This window comes from Erythrolamprus reginae, chromosome 10, assembly GCF_031021105.1.
Source record: "Erythrolamprus reginae isolate rEryReg1 chromosome 10, rEryReg1.hap1, whole genome shotgun sequence".
Lineage (NCBI taxonomy): Eukaryota > Metazoa > Chordata > Lepidosauria > Squamata > Dipsadidae > Erythrolamprus > Erythrolamprus reginae.
In genome coordinates this window covers 14929242-14946051 of record NC_091959.1, presented here as the reverse complement: position 1 = coordinate 14946051, position 16810 = coordinate 14929242, and the positions used below count along the sequence as shown (strand labels likewise).

At 47.3% G+C, this 16810-nt stretch overlaps 2 protein-coding genes across 2 annotated transcripts; one reads left to right on the top strand and one right to left on the bottom strand.

Annotated features, from left to right (window-relative positions):
* The first annotated feature begins 3766 nt into the window (after positions 1–3766).
* On the top strand, positions 3767–8065 carry HYPK (huntingtin interacting protein K). Its single transcript, XM_070763545.1, has 4 exons — positions 3767–4006; positions 5277–5332; positions 5953–6004; positions 6128–8065. Exons 1-4 carry the CDS (start codon positions 3821–3823, stop codon positions 6221–6223), a joined length of 390 nt encoding a protein of 129 aa, XP_070619646.1. The 5' UTR covers positions 3767–3820; the 3' UTR covers positions 6224–8065.
* MFAP1 (microfibril associated protein 1) lies at positions 6397–12045 on the bottom strand. The gene is made up of 9 exons (XM_070763544.1): positions 11537–12045; positions 11228–11447; positions 11007–11136; positions 10471–10658; positions 10139–10247; positions 9895–10055; positions 7876–8035; positions 7620–7709; positions 6397–7473 (listed from the first exon to the last, which is right to left on the bottom strand). Exons 1-9 carry the CDS (start codon positions 11616–11618, stop codon positions 7291–7293), a joined length of 1323 nt encoding a protein of 440 aa, XP_070619645.1. The 5' UTR covers positions 11619–12045; the 3' UTR covers positions 6397–7290.
* Between the last annotated feature and the right edge of the window lie 4765 nt (positions 12046–16810).

The following is a 16810-nucleotide window of genomic DNA, read 5'->3' as shown; positions in this document are numbered from 1 at the left end:
GATAAAGGAAGAGGAGAGAGAGAAAGGAAGAGAAAGAAAGAAAGAGGGATAGAAAGAGAGAGAGAGTGAGAGATGCTCAGTGAGCCTTTCTTTGAAGTTGCCTTTCTTTCTTTTTCTTTCTTTCTTTCTTGCTCTTTTTCTTTCTTTTACCTTTCCTTCCTCTATTTCTTTTCTTTCTCCTTCCTACCTTCTTCCCTCCCTCCCTCCAGTCCTTCCTCTCTTACTCTCCCCTTTCATAAGTTTCCTTGCTTCCTTCCTCTGTTCCTGTCCCTTCCCTCTTTCCTTCTTTCTTCCTTCCTTCCTTTCCTCCCTTCCTTTCCTCCCTCCATTTCTTGCTTTCCTTTTCCTTCCTCCCTTCTTTCCTCCCTCATTCCCTTCTTTCACTCCTTCCTCTCTTACTCTCCCCTTTCACACCTTTCTTTGCTTCTTTGCACCTTTCTTCTGTTCCTGTACCTTCCCTTTTTCCTTCCTTCCTTCCCACCCTCCGTCCATTCATTCACCCATTCCTCTCTTGATCGCCCCTTTTACGGCGCCGCTGACAGCTAGCTCCCCCCCCCCCAACCGGGCCATGGAAAACTGGTCTAGCTGAAAGCCGGTCCCTGGTGCAAAAAAGGTTGGGGACCTCTGCTCTAGGGGTTTGTAGAATAATTTGACTCCCACTTGGGCACCCCAGCTTCAGATCACAACAAAACCATAAGAGCACTGCATAGTGTATACCAAGTTACAAACAAGATGGAGCTTTTCAGTTGGACCCAGCAATATTGATTCCTAGACTAACAAATTATCAAGGAAGTTAGGAAAAGTCTCTGCTTGGCTAGCTGCTGAAATTATTGGGGAATCTTAACAGTGAGGAACTACCCCAACATAAAGTTGCTGGAATAGGCCCACCATTTGGCCTCCCCCTCCAATAGCACCCTGCTGGCCCAAAACAGGGTGCATGGAGGCCTGAGGTATCGGTGCGCCCCGTTTTTCACCTTTGCCTCCAGAAGATAGAGCTAGTGGCAGGCAGAAACAAAGGGAAAGACAGGTCGGTTGTAAGCTCCTTGGGGCTGAGAAGAATTACTGCAAAAGTCCACAAAACAACAGGCAAACAGACAAATGAAACATCCCCTGGAGCAAATTGTTTAATGGACTGCTAAATTGGCCACACCCACCTAGTCACATGACAGCTCTCACTCACCCAGTCCTTCCCAATACACTGAGCGACCATGAATGGCCACCTGTTTAAAAAGTTTGAGGACCCCTGCTTGAGACCCTTGAGCGACAGGTACCGAAATTAGTGGTCCAGTGAAATGTAGTGGACATAATATACTTGGATTACAATAAAGTCATTTGACAAAGTAGACTACAAGCTCATCCTCCAAAGCAGGGTTCCCCAAACTTGGCATAGCTGGCTGGAGAATTCTGGGAGTTGAAGTCCACAAGTCTTAAAGTTGCCAAGTTTGAAGACCTCTGCTCCAAAGCATCAGAAGGCAGGACAAAGCAATGGATGAAAGCTGAGCAAGGAGTGAACCAACCTAGAACTAAGAAACTTTCTGACAGAACCAGTCGAATAGCTTGCCTTCAAAAGTTCTGGGTGCCCCATTGCTGGAGCTTTCTAAAAGGCTGGACATCCGCTTGTCTGCAATGGAATAGGGTTTCCCGCTTGAGCAGGAGATTGGACTAGAAGACCTCCAAGGTGCCTGTCAATTCTGCTATTCTGTTCTGATAAAGTAACGGATGCTCTTGATTTTGCCATGTCTCAATTTGAGGATAAGCCCTGATGAGCACTCTTTGGAGCTCTACATGATGCTAACTTTGCCAACAGCCTCACAATCAGGATTTAATGTACCTAGCCATGATTTCACTGAAGATTGGAGTAAAACACATTGTTCTAACTTGGTATCAGGGTTCCAAATAGCATCAAAAACTACATCATAGTCTGAGGCATCTATACTGCTCAAAAAATAAAGGGAACCCACAAAGAACATATTCTACTGTAGATCTAAATGAAAGAAATATTCTCATTGAATACTTTGTTCTGTGCAAAGTTGAATGTGCTGACAACAGCATGTGAAATTGATTGTCAATCAGTGTTGCTTCCTAAGTGGACAGTTTGATTTCACAGAAGTTTGATTTACTTTGAGTTATATTCTGTTGCTTAAGTGTTCCCTTTATTTTTTTGAGCAATGTAGAAGGAATTTGTTATGGCTACATAGACAGCCTTCATGCTGTGCTGAAGCATGCACATTAAAAGACTATAAAGTGTGGCAGGCTAAAGGCCCCAAGTAAAATGGCTTCGGCCCTACACTTGGACTCTAAAAAGGTTATTGAATCCAATTGTGGAGCTGCCTGAATACACCATGCAACCCATCCTAAACTAGATTGTACAGAAAGGGGTGAAGATTATGTGTCACTATCAACTGTGGGCAAATGAGAATGGACAGTAGTGGGATATTTTGTTAAATGCTTTGCTGTAATGAAGATACATTGCAAAATTCCCAAAGTATAAAGTGAGGTGAAATAAAGAGAATTCACTTTCCAAGTCCAGCAGGTGGTGTGTTCCAGGAGGTAATGGAGTGATAGTTTTAAAATTGTTTAATAATTGGGGACCAAAATCTGCCTTTTCCTTGATTCCCTCCCTTGTTTCAGAGTACAGGAACAGCGTTTATCCTCCCATTCTGGCTTGAGTAATCTAGGAAGTCATTCATCTAGCCCAGTGGTTCCCAAATCTTTTCAGCCCACTGCCCCCTTGGTGCTACCAACTCATCCTCAGTGCTCCTCCTATAAATAGCATTGTTTGGAATATTGGTTTGTATGACCCAGTAAAATTCAGAAACAATTGCACATTGATTCAAAATCCAATTTAAAAATCTTGTTAATTCAACAAAATTGCTGAACATGACCAAGCAATGCCAAGTTTTCAAAGTCTGATGGTCATTTATCAAGAACCTTAGTAACTACTAACTTAGTAAACTCAATAAAATTTAGTAACCACTGTTCAGTAAGTTCTCATTGTGATCGATGGGCTTGATGAAGTGATACCAGTTTCCCAATGTTTGGTTTTAAGTCACTTAGCAGGAGTCTTCAATCACCACATTCAGTAACCTGGAGTTGGTTTCTTTGCTTGGAGAGAACTTGGATGAGCACATTGACTCCACTGATGTTGCCCAGTTGTGTAATGAAAGGTCTGCAAGAAGACGGCTAAACAGAGAATCAAGGGCCAGGGCCCCTCTCCTGAGCTACGAGTATCTTCTTTGACTGGAGGCAGCTCAGCCGTCGTCCTTGAGCTCCAGCCCCCTCCGGGAGAGTGAAAACAGCCGAGGGGAGTTGGGCTGGGGTCCATGTGGGGATGGCGGCCTCGTTGACAGGTCATCCATCCAGCTGTTTCTAACGGTCCCGTTTCAGAAAAGGGGGTTGGAGGAGAGAGGCGCCTCTATGATGCTCTTGGCTGTGGGAGGGAGGGGAGGTTCCAAACGAAGCCTTCCTCCGGGCGCTGCCCAGCGCTTGGAGGGAGGGAGGGGCGGCTGACGAGACCCTTCTGTTGTCCTGAGGGCTCCGCTTGGGAAGGCTCCACCCCACCCCGCCTCAGGCGGCTTCTCTCGCCGGCGCCTTCCGGCCCCCGCCCGCTGAAGGCCAGGCTGGACCCTCCCCCTTCCCCAGGGCTGGTAATGCCGCCGCGTCTCCTCCCCAAAGCGCGGTCGCTCCCTCTCCCTGGCTTCGCCTTCTCCGTCGCGCCCGCCGGAAGCGGAAGCGGCCTCCCCCGGAAACGCCGTCCCGGCTTCCTCTTCCGAGCTCCGCGCCGTGTGCTTGAGGGAGGGAGGCGGATCCTGGCGGGGCGATGGCGGCCGAGGGGGATGTGGAGCTGGAGCTTGAGGCAGAGCCCAACGGGTCCGCAGTGGGCGGAGAGGGCGCGGGGGGGCGGCCGGCTGAGAAGCCGCGCAAGCATGACAGCGGCGCGGCGGACCTGGAGCGCGTGACCGACTACGCGGAGGAGAAGGAGATCCAGAGCTCCAACTTGGAGACGGTGCGTGGCCGGAGGGAGGAAGGGAAGGAAGGAGGGAGAGAGGCCCCACCGCCCGCCCTGCGTCCCCACACCCCGATGCCCTCGCGGGTCTCTCTCTTTCTCTCCAGCGCGGGGCCTTGGCCAGCTTCCCTCCGATGGATCATTGTTTAGAAACTGGTCAGAGTTGTAAACCTAAGGAATTTTTTCTAAATATGTAAATTGCCAGCCAGAATATGCCGCGTTTTTAGCCAGCTTCAATCTTTAGAGCGTATATTTGAGACTTCTGCTTTCAAGTCAGAACCGTACATATGTGAATGTTACACCTCTGCTCCAGAGAGCTTTGCGTTTGGGATTTCACTACCTACACAGGCTCTGCAACTTTCAGCAGTCCCAGCCACAAAACCTGGATGGGTGTGGCCAATTCTGTCATTCCCATCCAGTCACACCACACACACACAACCTCCAGGCTCTGCCTCCCCCCTTTCCTCCCTCTCTCTTTGCCCCTCTCCCTATCTTCCCCTTTGTGTATATCTGCCCCTGTATGTATGTATCTCTCCCCCCCTCCCATCTCTAGGCAACCACCCTCCTCCCACCTTCTCCTTTCAGGACAAACTGGCTGGCCGTGGCTGAACCAGGAGCACATGTGGGGAGACCCTCGTGAGCGTCAAAACACAGGAAATGCACACACAGGGTGGTCACAACAGGCCGGTTCTCTTCCCCCACTCCCGGCAGCTCTTTGGCTGAACATGGAGGGCATGAACTCCAGTCCGAAGCAGCAGGAAACAAAGGTGGCCTTATGCGCAATGGTAGCACGAAGACAGGTACAGGGCTGCTTCACCCCTGCACTCGCCGGAGACCCTCCTCCTCCTCTTGGCTGGCTATGGCTGAGCCGGGAGAGCATGCACATGTGCGGGGAGACCCTCCTTAAGCGAGTGGCCACCCACCTTTCCTATGCTTGGCTGCTTGAGGCTCTCCCCAAGCTGGCCAGGTGGTCATGAGAGGAGGGAAGGAGGGTTGCAGAGGGGTAAGGAGTGAAGCGGCCCTGTACCTGCCCTTGTGCCACATTTGTATGCAAGGCAGCCTTTGCTTCCTGCTGTTTCAGGCTGGAGTTCCCACTCTCCTCCCTCAACTAAAAAGCTGCCGGGGATGGCTGGAGCCTTAATGCAAGAGAGAAGCCACGTCCTGTTGAGACTCTCTTGAAGTAAGTGGCTGACCGTCTGCTGCATAATCTGTTTTTATATATGCAAACTTTTCAGATTTCTAAGCTTTCCTTTTGTTTTGATTTTCCTAGGCCATGTCAGTGATCGGGGACCGAAGGTCTAGAGAGCAGAAAGCAAAGCAGGAGCGGTGAGTGCTTGAACAGTTCCAACTTCTGTTCCCCCAAAGCAGGGTGTATAAAACTACAGAATTCAACTGATTTGTGGAAATTATGGCTGTGAGTTTAAGGATGGTAGTGAACGCATTAAGAGAGTGGAATATTATTTATTAGGCAAATAGACAACCTACTATTCTACATCACTCTACCTGTCTTGGCCCTCTACCTGTCCTACTCCAAAATAGGAAAGTTTTGGCATGCCCTGAAGTTCTTTGATAGCTTATTTAGGGTCTCTTGCTTGCGTGGGGGATTGGATTAGAAGACCTACAAGGTCCCTTCCAACTCATTTAAACTGATAGTTTACTAAACTATCATATAATTTCCCTTTTAGAAAAGTTTGCTTGTTTAAAATTCATTTGAAATGAACTTGGCATTAAAAGTCTGCTGTTATAGTTTAAACTTATTTGCCATAGCTGAAATAAATCTGTTTTAATATCTGTTTTTTGGGAAGACCAATCCTGGGCTGCTTGAGGTTCTGTTATATAGGCAGTATTATTTCTGTTATGTTCCATCTGGCATACTTGTATGGGAAAGAGGGGACAGAAGGACTGTCTGAATGAATATAACCCTGAGTCATTTCTCTTTGTTGTAGAGAAAAAGAGCTGGCAAAAGTCACCATCAAGAAAGAGGATCTGGAATTGATTGTAAGTCTAGCACAGAGCTTAGAAATTGGCTTGACTTTAACAGAGGTATCTGACATCTCAGAAAAGTCTGTGTAGATACCTGCAACTTGTATTGGCTAAAAATTGGCTTTTTTTCCTTTTTAGATGAATGAGATGGAGATATCTAGGGCAGCAGCAGAACGCAGCTTACGAGAACACATGGGCAATGTGGTGGATGCACTAATTACTCTTACCAATTGAGAACTCTGTGCTGGGTGCATTTCTGTGGAGAAAAAAAATGCCTTTGGGGGGCAGGTTAGGCACTGCATGACACATTTCGAATTAAACAAAAATGTGATTTTCTAATTTACTGTGTTATATATAGGTTAATCCAGATTATAACCGGTTATCTTCCCCCAATTAAGGAGTTATGCTTTTAAATAGACCATCGAAGAATTTTATTGAACTTATTTTCTACATATGCAATTTAAAGAAATGCATTAAAAGAAAATCAAAAAGGCTATCAGATTCTTGAGACTGATCTTTTCAAGGTAAACCAGAACCAGATAGGAAAAATAAATTATTCCCAACTATATTATTTGTACTCTTTTTAGTGATGATTTACCAAAATCAGTGGGGCCAGATGATTTTGAAGTGATCATGAGTTGTTTCCCAAACTGCAGCTATAAAATCAACCCTGGCACTATGAGACCAACAGATTCCAAAATAAACATGGAACAATCCAATGTTATCTGGAAAATAAATGTGTATAAGTTACCTTGTATTAGCTCTAATGCTATTATTTTATTTGCAAACAATCCTCTAATGCTGTCACTGTTCTGTCAGTAAGAGCAGAACAAGGAGGGGGCTTTTCCCCCTGTTAAACAATCTGTTCTTACAAATGCTAAATATTTGCATGATGTGGTTCATTTAGTATAGATAGAAATAATGGCTTAGCATGTTTCGTGAAAGCTGCTTCCAGCCTTTTCCAGCACATGTATCTTTAACGTGTATGCAGCAATACAGATTTAGTTAATTTGTTTTTGTATGACAGGATCAGATCAGCAAACAACCAGGACAAGGGCACTTTTCACTCTTAAAATTCAGATGAATGGGTCATTTAATAGTTTGCCCCCTCACATTATTTAAACAGTGTTCCTAGACAGTCAGTCAAAAATAGGAACAGGACTGCAAAAGATCTAAGGAAGTGTCACGTAAGCTGAACCAGCACCAGCTTAGTCTGTTCAGGCCAATTAAAATATTTTGTGGTCCCAAGTAACAAGGTAGTGGAGCCAGAGCTCGGAGGGATCTGGATGATCCTTCTCCACTCAAGTCACTTTCCGCTTCTTAGCGGAAGGCCTCTCGAAGACATCCCGCACGCCGGCTGCCTTCTGCTTGAAGAACTTTGTATTCTGGGCACTCTCCTGCCCCCAAGCAGAGTCGAAGGAAGTTGTGTCCTGATCCACCAGGTGGGTGTATTTAGTCCTCCCAGAACGCCCAAAGTTCTTCACCTGGATAGCAAAGAGAAGAAAATGTGGGAAGGATTGAGATGCCTCTGGAATTGCTCACCTGGCCCTGATGTTGCCCAGAGAATGCTGGTGGGAGCCACAAAGCTTTTCCTGGCTCCAATCTGCAACTGGGCTCCTCTCCCATTTACCTGCATGACTTTGGGTAAGATGGTCTTGTTGAAGTGATCCTCTAGAGTTGGTGCACTGAAGTCCCTCTTATATACATCCTCATCTTCATCCTGAAGAAGCAAAAGCACACCTGAGCACAGAGAAGTCTTAAGAACTATTGGGGATAGGAAAAAGACCCCAACACTTCAGTTTGCAGGGGAGATAAAATCGATGGGGACAAAGATGTTATATACAGGATGATATTTGATCCCTTCAATTTTGGGGCAAAATGCTTACCATGAAGAAGGCACCACGGTGATAATATTTCTGCAGGAACTTGTATTTGCCCTTCATGGCCTTATTGGTGATGACTTTGCCGTTGGCTCGGAGCTCAGCCCGGCGTTCTTCCTCGGTTAAGTTCCGCACCCGTTCAATCTCTGCTTTCTCCTTCTCCATCCTATATAGAATAAAAACCCTGCTTCAGCCACTCTCTCTCTCTGTCCCTTTTGATGTTTGATGAATGACTCAGAGCACCTTTGGCCCTAGAAGGTTGCCAAGTGGCCATGGGGCTTGTCCAATTATTATTATTATTTATTATTATTTATTGGATTTGTATGCCGCCCCTCTCTGCAAACTTGGGGTGGCTAACAACAATGATAAAAAACAACATGTAACAATACAATTTAATAAAACAACTAAAAACCCTTATTATAAAAACCAAACATACACACAAACATACCATACATAACTTGTAATGGCCATGGGGAAGGAATATCCTAACTCCCCCATGCCTGGCGACAAAGGTGGGTCTTGAGTAATTTGCGAAAGACAAGGAGGGTGGGGGCCGTTCTAATCTCTGGGGGGAGTTGATTCCAGAGGGCCGGGGCCACCACAGAGAAGGCTCTACCCCTGGGGCCCGCCAAACGACATTGGTCGACGGGACCTGGAGAAGGCCAACTCTGGGACCTTATCGGCCGCTGGGATTCGTGCGGTAGAAGGCGGTTCCGGATGTATTCTGGCCCAATGCCATGTAGGGCTTTAAAGGTCATTACCAAAACTTTGAATTGTGACCAGAAACCAATCGGCAGCCAGTGCAGGCTGCGGAGTGTTGCAGAAACGTGGGCAAATCTAGGAAGCCCCACGATGGCTCTCGCGGCCGCATTCTGCACGATCTGAAGTTTCCGAACACTTTTCAAAGGTAGCCCCATGTAGAGAGCGTTGCAGTAATCAAACCTCGAGGTGATGAGGGCATGAGTGACTGAGCAATGACTCCCTGTCCAAATAGGGCCGCAACTGGTGCACCAGGCGAACCTGGGCAAACGCCCTCCTCGCCAAAGCTGAAAGATGATGTTCCAATGTCAGCTGTGGATCGAGGAGGACGCCCAAGTTGCGGACCCTCTCTGAGGGGGTCAATAGTTCTCCCCCCAGGGTAATGGACGGACAGATGGAATTGTCCTTGGGAGGCAAGACCCACAGCCACTCCGTCTTGTCTGGGTTGAGTTTGAGTTTGTTGACACCCATCCAGGCCCCAACAGCCTCCAGGCACCGGCACATCACTTCCACTGCTTCATTGACTGGACATGTATAGCTGGGTATCATCGGCGTATTGATGATACCTCACCCCATGCCCTTGGATGATCTTATTACAACAGCCTAGTTTTGTGTTCCTGACAGCACAGAAAGGTTTTCTTTTAACATCCCAAAAGTCAGATCATATCATTATTAGACTTACAATACTCTCCTTGATAGTTTCTTAGAACCCAGAACTGACACTGGCCATAGATCAGGCACCACTGTTAGGGCCCCTGACCAACTCCAGATTTAGCCTTACACATATGAAGGCTTTGCAGCCTGAAGAGATGGATAAGGTGCTAGATAAAATGCAACTTATAGCAATAGCACTTAAGACTTATATACCACTTCATAGTGCTTCAACTTATCCCTGTGATTCTTCCCTTGCTATTCCTAGTTTATCACATGGGACGGGAAGAATCTAGTTATTCTGTGAAAGCAGAAACTGCAACTTCAAAAGGGAAAAAATAATACATGTCATGAAACTCTTTAAAAATTTCACACTGATCAGTATTTGGCTATGGAGCTATCTACTTTGGGAGGTGCTATAATAACTTGCAAAGGCTGAATGGTCCCTCCATCAGAAAGCTGTAGCATTGGAATCCCACACTGGGAAGGGGGGTGGATAAAAATAAATCATGCACAGTAAATAACTTGGCATCAATGGTCACCCTCTTTTACCCTCTCTTGTGAGGAGAGGTTTTAACCTTTTACCCAATCAAAGATCCATCTGATTATACTTACGCCTCACGCTCTTCACGATCTCGCTTGATTCGCTTCAATTCTCGCACTTTCCAAGCTTCATACTCTTCTTCATCATTTTCATCATCCGTATCCAAAGCATCAAGGGCGGCCAAAGAACGCCTGTTCTCCTCCAATTCCTTCTTGGCTTCTTCTTCTACAATCTGTGACAATTTAGGGGACAGTAAGCTTCCTGAAGGACCACATTCCTTGTGTCTCATTCACCTGCTCCTTCCTTTTCCAATACCTTCAGAGTGTACTTGCGCCTCTCTTCAGCCATACGTTTGGCCTCTTGCTCCAATTCCTTCTGTTTCAGTGCCTCTACTTCTCGCTCCTGGACTGTGATTCGGTCCTTTCTGCAACAGATATTTGTGCCAAGTTGAATAATATCCAAATTAAATCTTTTCTAGAAAACAACTTTATTAGAATTAAAATTTATTGCTTCAAGAAAAATGTCTTGAAAGTGGAGCTGTACTTGACAACATTTTAAAAGAAAAGCTGTGAAATACCACCCAGGCTCAAGAGATCAATGCCTACTGCCACCTCTTCCCCTTCCTTTTTTAAACTAATAGCACTTGCTTGCGAATGAAGACAGGCTTAAGACGTGGTTCGGTTTCATCTTCACTATCTGTATACTCCTCATATTCAGACTCAGTTTCAGATTCCTCCCCAGAACGTCCTTCATCTTCCAGCTCCATCACTTCCATCTCCTCATTCTTGCGTTCCTGAGCACGTTGGCGCATCATATTACGTCGACGTTCAATTTCCTGTTAAGGAGCGATAAAGGGAAAAGGTTATAATGTGTCCATGCACCTTCTACCCCATTCCAACCAGTCACATGTCAATTCATGGTTATATTAAAATTACACAGGTGTAGGACTTTTACATGTCAAATGGTCCAGATTCAACTGCTGGAATCTCTAACAAAAGCTGAGGAAAAATGACCAAGATTCTAGATGCTGCCGGACAGAACACTGCCCTACTGTATACACTGAAAAAGTATTCCCCCACATTTCTAAATTTAGCTGGGCTCAATGCTGCTGTTCCTACAAAGCTCCAAAATTTGCTCAAAGATGCAGTCACATGCCACACCCAGCTCTTCTCCGTGCACGTACCTCATCATCAACTTCTTCTTCTTCTTCCTCACTGGTGTCCTCACGCTCCACGTGCCAAGCTTCGCCCTCCACTTCAGAATCGCTCTCCCCCACCACTTCTGGCTCCACAATCTTGCGGTGCCTTGCCAGCCTGGAAGACATAGGCCATTTTCCTCTTTCTGCCTCCGCTGGGTAACCAAAATCTCTCCAGACTCGGTGCAGATAGTTTGGCTGTCACTCACCTCTCTTCCACATCCTCGCTGACGCGGTTCTGCAGCCGGCGCAGGCGGGGGTCACTGGCTAGGTCCTCCTCCTGCTCCTCGGGCTCCAGCTCCTGCTCCTTGGCCTTCTTGATGAACTGGAATTCCTCCTCTTCCTCGTCCGAGGACTCCATGGGCGCATAGTCGGGACGCTTCCCCGAGACATAGCGCTTCACCTTCACCTTCTCCATGGAAATCTCCCCTGGAAGAAGCGGGCGGGGTTCAGGCTTCCCAGCTGAGACCGGCGCCCCCCACTCCCCGCCGAGGGCCCCATTCCCGCCCACTCCTCACCCTTCTCATTGCGGACGGGCACGGCTCCCGCCGTGGACTGGATCGGGGGCTGCTTCATGAGGGCGCTGCTGGAGCCCGACATGGTGGCGGGGAGACGGGGGGCCCGGGTCGCGAGCAAGGACGGCTGCTCCTCCGCCGCACGTAAACACAAGACTCTGGGCGATGGGCTTCCTCTTCCGGCTGCTCTGGCCCGCTTCCGCTTCCGGGAGCAAACTCGCGGCGGCTTTCCGTTGGAGTTGCGCCTGCGCACTTTCTTTCGAGGCGGGGCTTAAGCGGAGGCGTCGTTGTCTCCCTCCTGGAAACTCTGCAGGGGCGCTCCGGCTTTTGAGTCCGGGTGCTGGGCTCGCGTATTGCGGTAAGAGGGCGGGGAAGCGCCTGAAGCCCGAGCGGGGAGGTTGGACGCCTCTGCCCAGCAGGATGGGACCGGCAGTCGGTGGCGAAGGAGCAGCGCGAGAAAAAAGGGGGAATTGATCCACAACCGCCATCCGCCTGCCTGGAAACAGCGGCGCCTGCGTGGAAGGAAGAGTTGCAGCAGTCACATTGTCTAGTATGCAGAGGTCTCCAAACTTGGCAACTTTAAGACTTGTGGACGTTAACTCCCAGAATTGAAATCCACAAGTCTTACAAGAATGGTGGAAGGTCTGAAGTATAAAACGTATCAGGAAAGACTTAATGAACTCAATCTGTATAGTCTGGAAGACAGAAGGAAAAGGGGGGACATGATCGAAACATTTAAATATGTTAAAGGGTTAAATAGGGTTCAGGAGGGAAGTGTTTTTAACAGGAAAGTGAACACAAGAACAAGGGGACACAATCTGAAGTTAGTTGGGGGAAAGATCAAAGGCAACATGAGAAAGTATTATTTTACTGAAAGAGTAGTAGATCCTTGGAACAAACTTCCAGCAGACGTGGTTGGTAAATCCACAGTAACCGAATTTAAACATGCCTGGGATAAACATATATCCATTGTAAGATAAAATACAGGAAATAGTAAAAGGGCAGACTAGATGGATCATGGGGTCTTTTTCTGCCGTCAGTCTTCTATGTTTCTATGTTTCTAAGTTGCCAAGTTTGAGGACCCCTGGCTCTAGTGTCAAAGGGTTCCAGTTCCAAACCCCATGAGGGTTCGGCTAAATTTCCAATCCTATCGCCGTGCTGCCTGCCTGAGTGGATTTCACCGTGGATTGTATTTCGGAGTAGTTCCATCATCTTAACGGAAGGGCCAGACCTACCAGATGTATATGGGTGGGTCTACACTTCTTTCCCCTTGGAAATGTTCATTTTATTTGTTCAATTTATATTGCAGCCTATTTGCCCATGGCGACTTTATGTTACAGAATATGAATCCACATTGAAAACAATAAAAACTAACAAAAAGAATTAAATAAATTCGCATTTCCTGATCTTCCCCAGAAGGCAAAAGCATTTCATCCCACAGTAGGAGAGTTTATGGCTCGGGATGTTGTGGGAACCCAGACATTATTTTAGTATGTGTGAAATAAGCCATCAGAAGAAGCCAGGCTAAGTGGCTCTGGCACAGTTTACCAGACGCCAAACTCTAGCCTGCTGTAAGACTGGTCTGTCTGGCTGTGTAGATCGATTTGGGACTGGTGAGGGGCAGAGAATGTCTGCTGGGTTAGGGCAGAGTTCAGTTTCTGCCCTTTTAACAACCAGATTTGCTGTGCTAATAGGAGTTTCCAGCACAGAGAGCAGATGACTCAGTAGGTGAGAGACAGGATATCCTGTGTGGGACGCCATCTACTATGAAAGTGTTTGTGGTATGAAGCCCTCATCTTTTTCAATGTCAAATGGCTCTGTTCTGCTTCTAGGCCAAAGGATGGTTTCCAGGAGGGGGAGCACCTGCTTCATAGCAGAGGGAGCTCAGCTCGGATGCAGCTCCTCTAGTTTCCATGGTTCCTTTCTAACTACCCTCCTGGCTGGCCTTGATCCAGGTCAGATAAGATCAGCCTTCTGTGATGCAAAGCCTTGGCATGCTGGCTGCAGATACCGATCGTCTGATTGTTGTCTGGTTCCCCTGGCAAGTTGACTAAAGTGAAGGTGAACAGTTTCTGGTTTGTATGTCTTCATATTAAGCAACATGACGTGTTGAAAAAATGGTCTGGTTATTTGGGCACAGTACTTTGTGTGACAAAGGAATTCTGGTTTCCTAACATGAGTAAAGTTGAAGATTAGTTTGTTGTGTAAACCTGACCTTTCCTTGACTGGCTTCAAGGCAGTTTTTTTCTTTGTACTCTTCCACAAAGGAAGAATTGCAATGCTGGTAGCCAGGTGTTGTTTTTTTATTTGAAGAACATGACACTCATTAATGAGGGTCCTTGACCTTGGAAGGTATATGATTAAGTATTCTATCAGAACATACTAGCTATTACATAAAAATGCATAATTCTCTTTTCTAAAATTGTAGCCTGCTTTACACATAATGCTATTCCTGGATTTAGTTTTCTTTATTATTTTCTTTATTTATGTTGTGATTCAGCCTGAGGCTGCTCAGGGACCAGCTGTGTCTCTGCTGGCTCCATGCCCGGAGGAGGATGACAGCGCAGAGGAGGGGGCTGAACAGTCAGACGGGGAGAGGAGAGTCAGGAATGGGATGAAGGAGAACAGCATGAGAGCGGGGGGGGGGGGCTCTCCCCTGCCAGTAGCTTGGAGTCATTAGGTGATGACGCACAAGCTGTCATTGACATGAGACAGAGACTTTCACAGCAACGAAAGGAGCAGTTAAAGAAATATTTTCACCATTGAATTAGAAACAGCTGGGTTTCGGTGTGGTCCTCATCAACAGGGTTTAAAAGGCAGGCAAGGCCTTGAAGCCATGTGGAGTGTTATCAATTGGAGTTGCGGTGACCTGTTTTGATTCTCAGCGTCTCTGATCTTGGCTTGTGGCCTCGCAGTCTGGAAGACTCGTGGGAGGTGTCTGTTTGCTATCTACAGCTTCGTCTTGGCAGCAAGAATCTGGTATTGCTTCATGGACTATTCCCTTCGTGTATATATTTGAAGTTCCAGCTTTTTTCCTGTTTGTAAGGACATTTTCTGTTACCTGTGTTTTCCTTGAATTATATAAACTGCCTTTGCCTTTTACCAGTGTGTCTGGCTTCCCTTTTTGGGTTGGTATTGGCTTCTGGAGTGACCCAGACAGAACAGGTTTGTATATCAGAATATAAATTACTTGTTTTTTGTCGATCAGCCACATTCCTTATTTCTGGATGCTGGAACATTTTAAACATGGATTGTCTTTCTGCTTGAACCTGAAGCTACTCTATATGCATGTATTTATATGCTGCTTCAATCACTGAATTAATGCTGCCCGGTTAAGGTGTGCCAGAATTAGAGCCACAGAAATGTGGCAGGCACAGTGCCCTCAAATCTTACTATGTCTTTTTCCGCTACAAGGCAGAGATGGAGGGCTGACCAGGAAATGCCAAAACACCCACCTCCTCCCACAATGCCAGCAAAAAAAACCTGTTTAAAAAAAATCCAATCCAGGAAGCCTGATATGGAATTCCCCACAAGTAAACAAATCATGGTAGCATATGCATGTCTGTTTCATTCAAAGGGTGCTTCTTTGGTTTGATATTTATGAGGGTTTATCATGGGAGTGGCTTCCTGCATTAGGGTTTTTTCTGCGTCATTAAACGTATTTTTCTGACATTGTGGGAGGACATGGGTGTTTTTGGCATTTCCAGGTAAGCATTAAATACTGTAAGTATTTAATAGTATGCAGTGATAGTATGCAGTGATTAATACTGTTCTGTCTGGGTGCCCCCAGACTTCAACACCAACTGGAAAAAGCAGCCAGACACGCTGGTAAAAGCAAAAGCACTTTATAGTTTGAAAAATAAACACAGAGAAAAACCTGTTCTTCCCAACAGGCAGGCTATGAGGCTTCACAAGTCCTGACGGCCAGACAATACAGCAGACTTCTTGCTGGCACACACACCACTGTAGAGAATAAGCCCCCACGCCTTTTTCCCCAAGGTTTCAGCCTTCAAGGCCACAAGCCAGAATCAGAGACGCCAAAGATCACAGCCAGGTCCCAGGACACCCAAAGATAATACTCCACAATACAGGAAGGGTGGGTCTGCCTTTCCAGCCTTTCTGGGGAGAACCACACCCAAACCCAGCTGTTACCTATTTAGGACTGGAAGTACCCTGTTTCCCCGATAGTAAGACACCCCCGATTGTAAGACGTATCGGGGGTTTCAGGGGGGTCGGCTAATATAAGCCGTACGCCAAAAGTAAGACATATGTCTTACTTTCGGGGAAACACGGGGGTATTGCCGCCTCCCTCTCATCTAGCTGCGCGCTGCCTCCTGCCCACGTCCGCACCGTCCCCCTCTCCATACGTCGCCGCGTCTGCCACCTCCCTCTGATCTTAATGAGCGCCACCTCCTGCCCACTTCCGCGCCGCCCCCCCTCCATACGTCACCGCGTCTGCCGCCTCCATCTGATCCAAATGAGCGCCGCCTCCTGCCCACTTCCGCGTCGCCCCCTCCATACGTCACCGCGTCTGCCGCCTCCGTCTGATCCAAATGAGCGCTGCCTCCTGCCCACGCCTGCGCCGTCCCCCTCTCCATATGTCGCCGCGTCTGCCACCTCCCTCTGATTTTAATGAGCGCCGCCTCCTGCCCACTTCCGCGCCACCCCCCTCCATACATCACCGCGTCTGCCGCCTCCGTCTGATCCAAATGAGCGCCGCCTCCTGCCCACGCCTGCGCCGCCCCCCTCCATACGTCGCCGCATCTAAATGTTAATTTTATGGTTAAAACAAAAAATTTGACAATTTTTTTCCAATATAAGACATACCCCGAAAGTAAGACATAGTGGGGCTTTTGGGGATAAAAAGAAAGTAAGACACTGTCTTACTTTCGGGGAAACACGGTACCTGGCTAATTGTTCCCTTCGTTGTGCTGCTCTTCTCTGCCTGTGATCGATGATGGCTTGAGCATTTTCATCTAAGGACTCCAGGCTGCTTGCTGGGGAGAGCTCCACCCCGGGGGATTCTGGCTGTTCTCCCTCTCCCTCGGCCTGATATTCCTCCTCCCCTTCTGCCTGGGCCTCCTCCTCCTCCTCCTGTTCCTCATCCTCCCCCTCTGAGCAGGGAGCCGGCAGAGGGTCAGCCGTTCCCTGAGGAGCCTCAGACAGAATCACAACAAATACAAATGAATTGGATTAGCAAATGAATAAACAATGATAGAAAACATCAGCTAATGATTACAGAACAAATCTTTAACATATCTGTCAGAGCAGCCAATC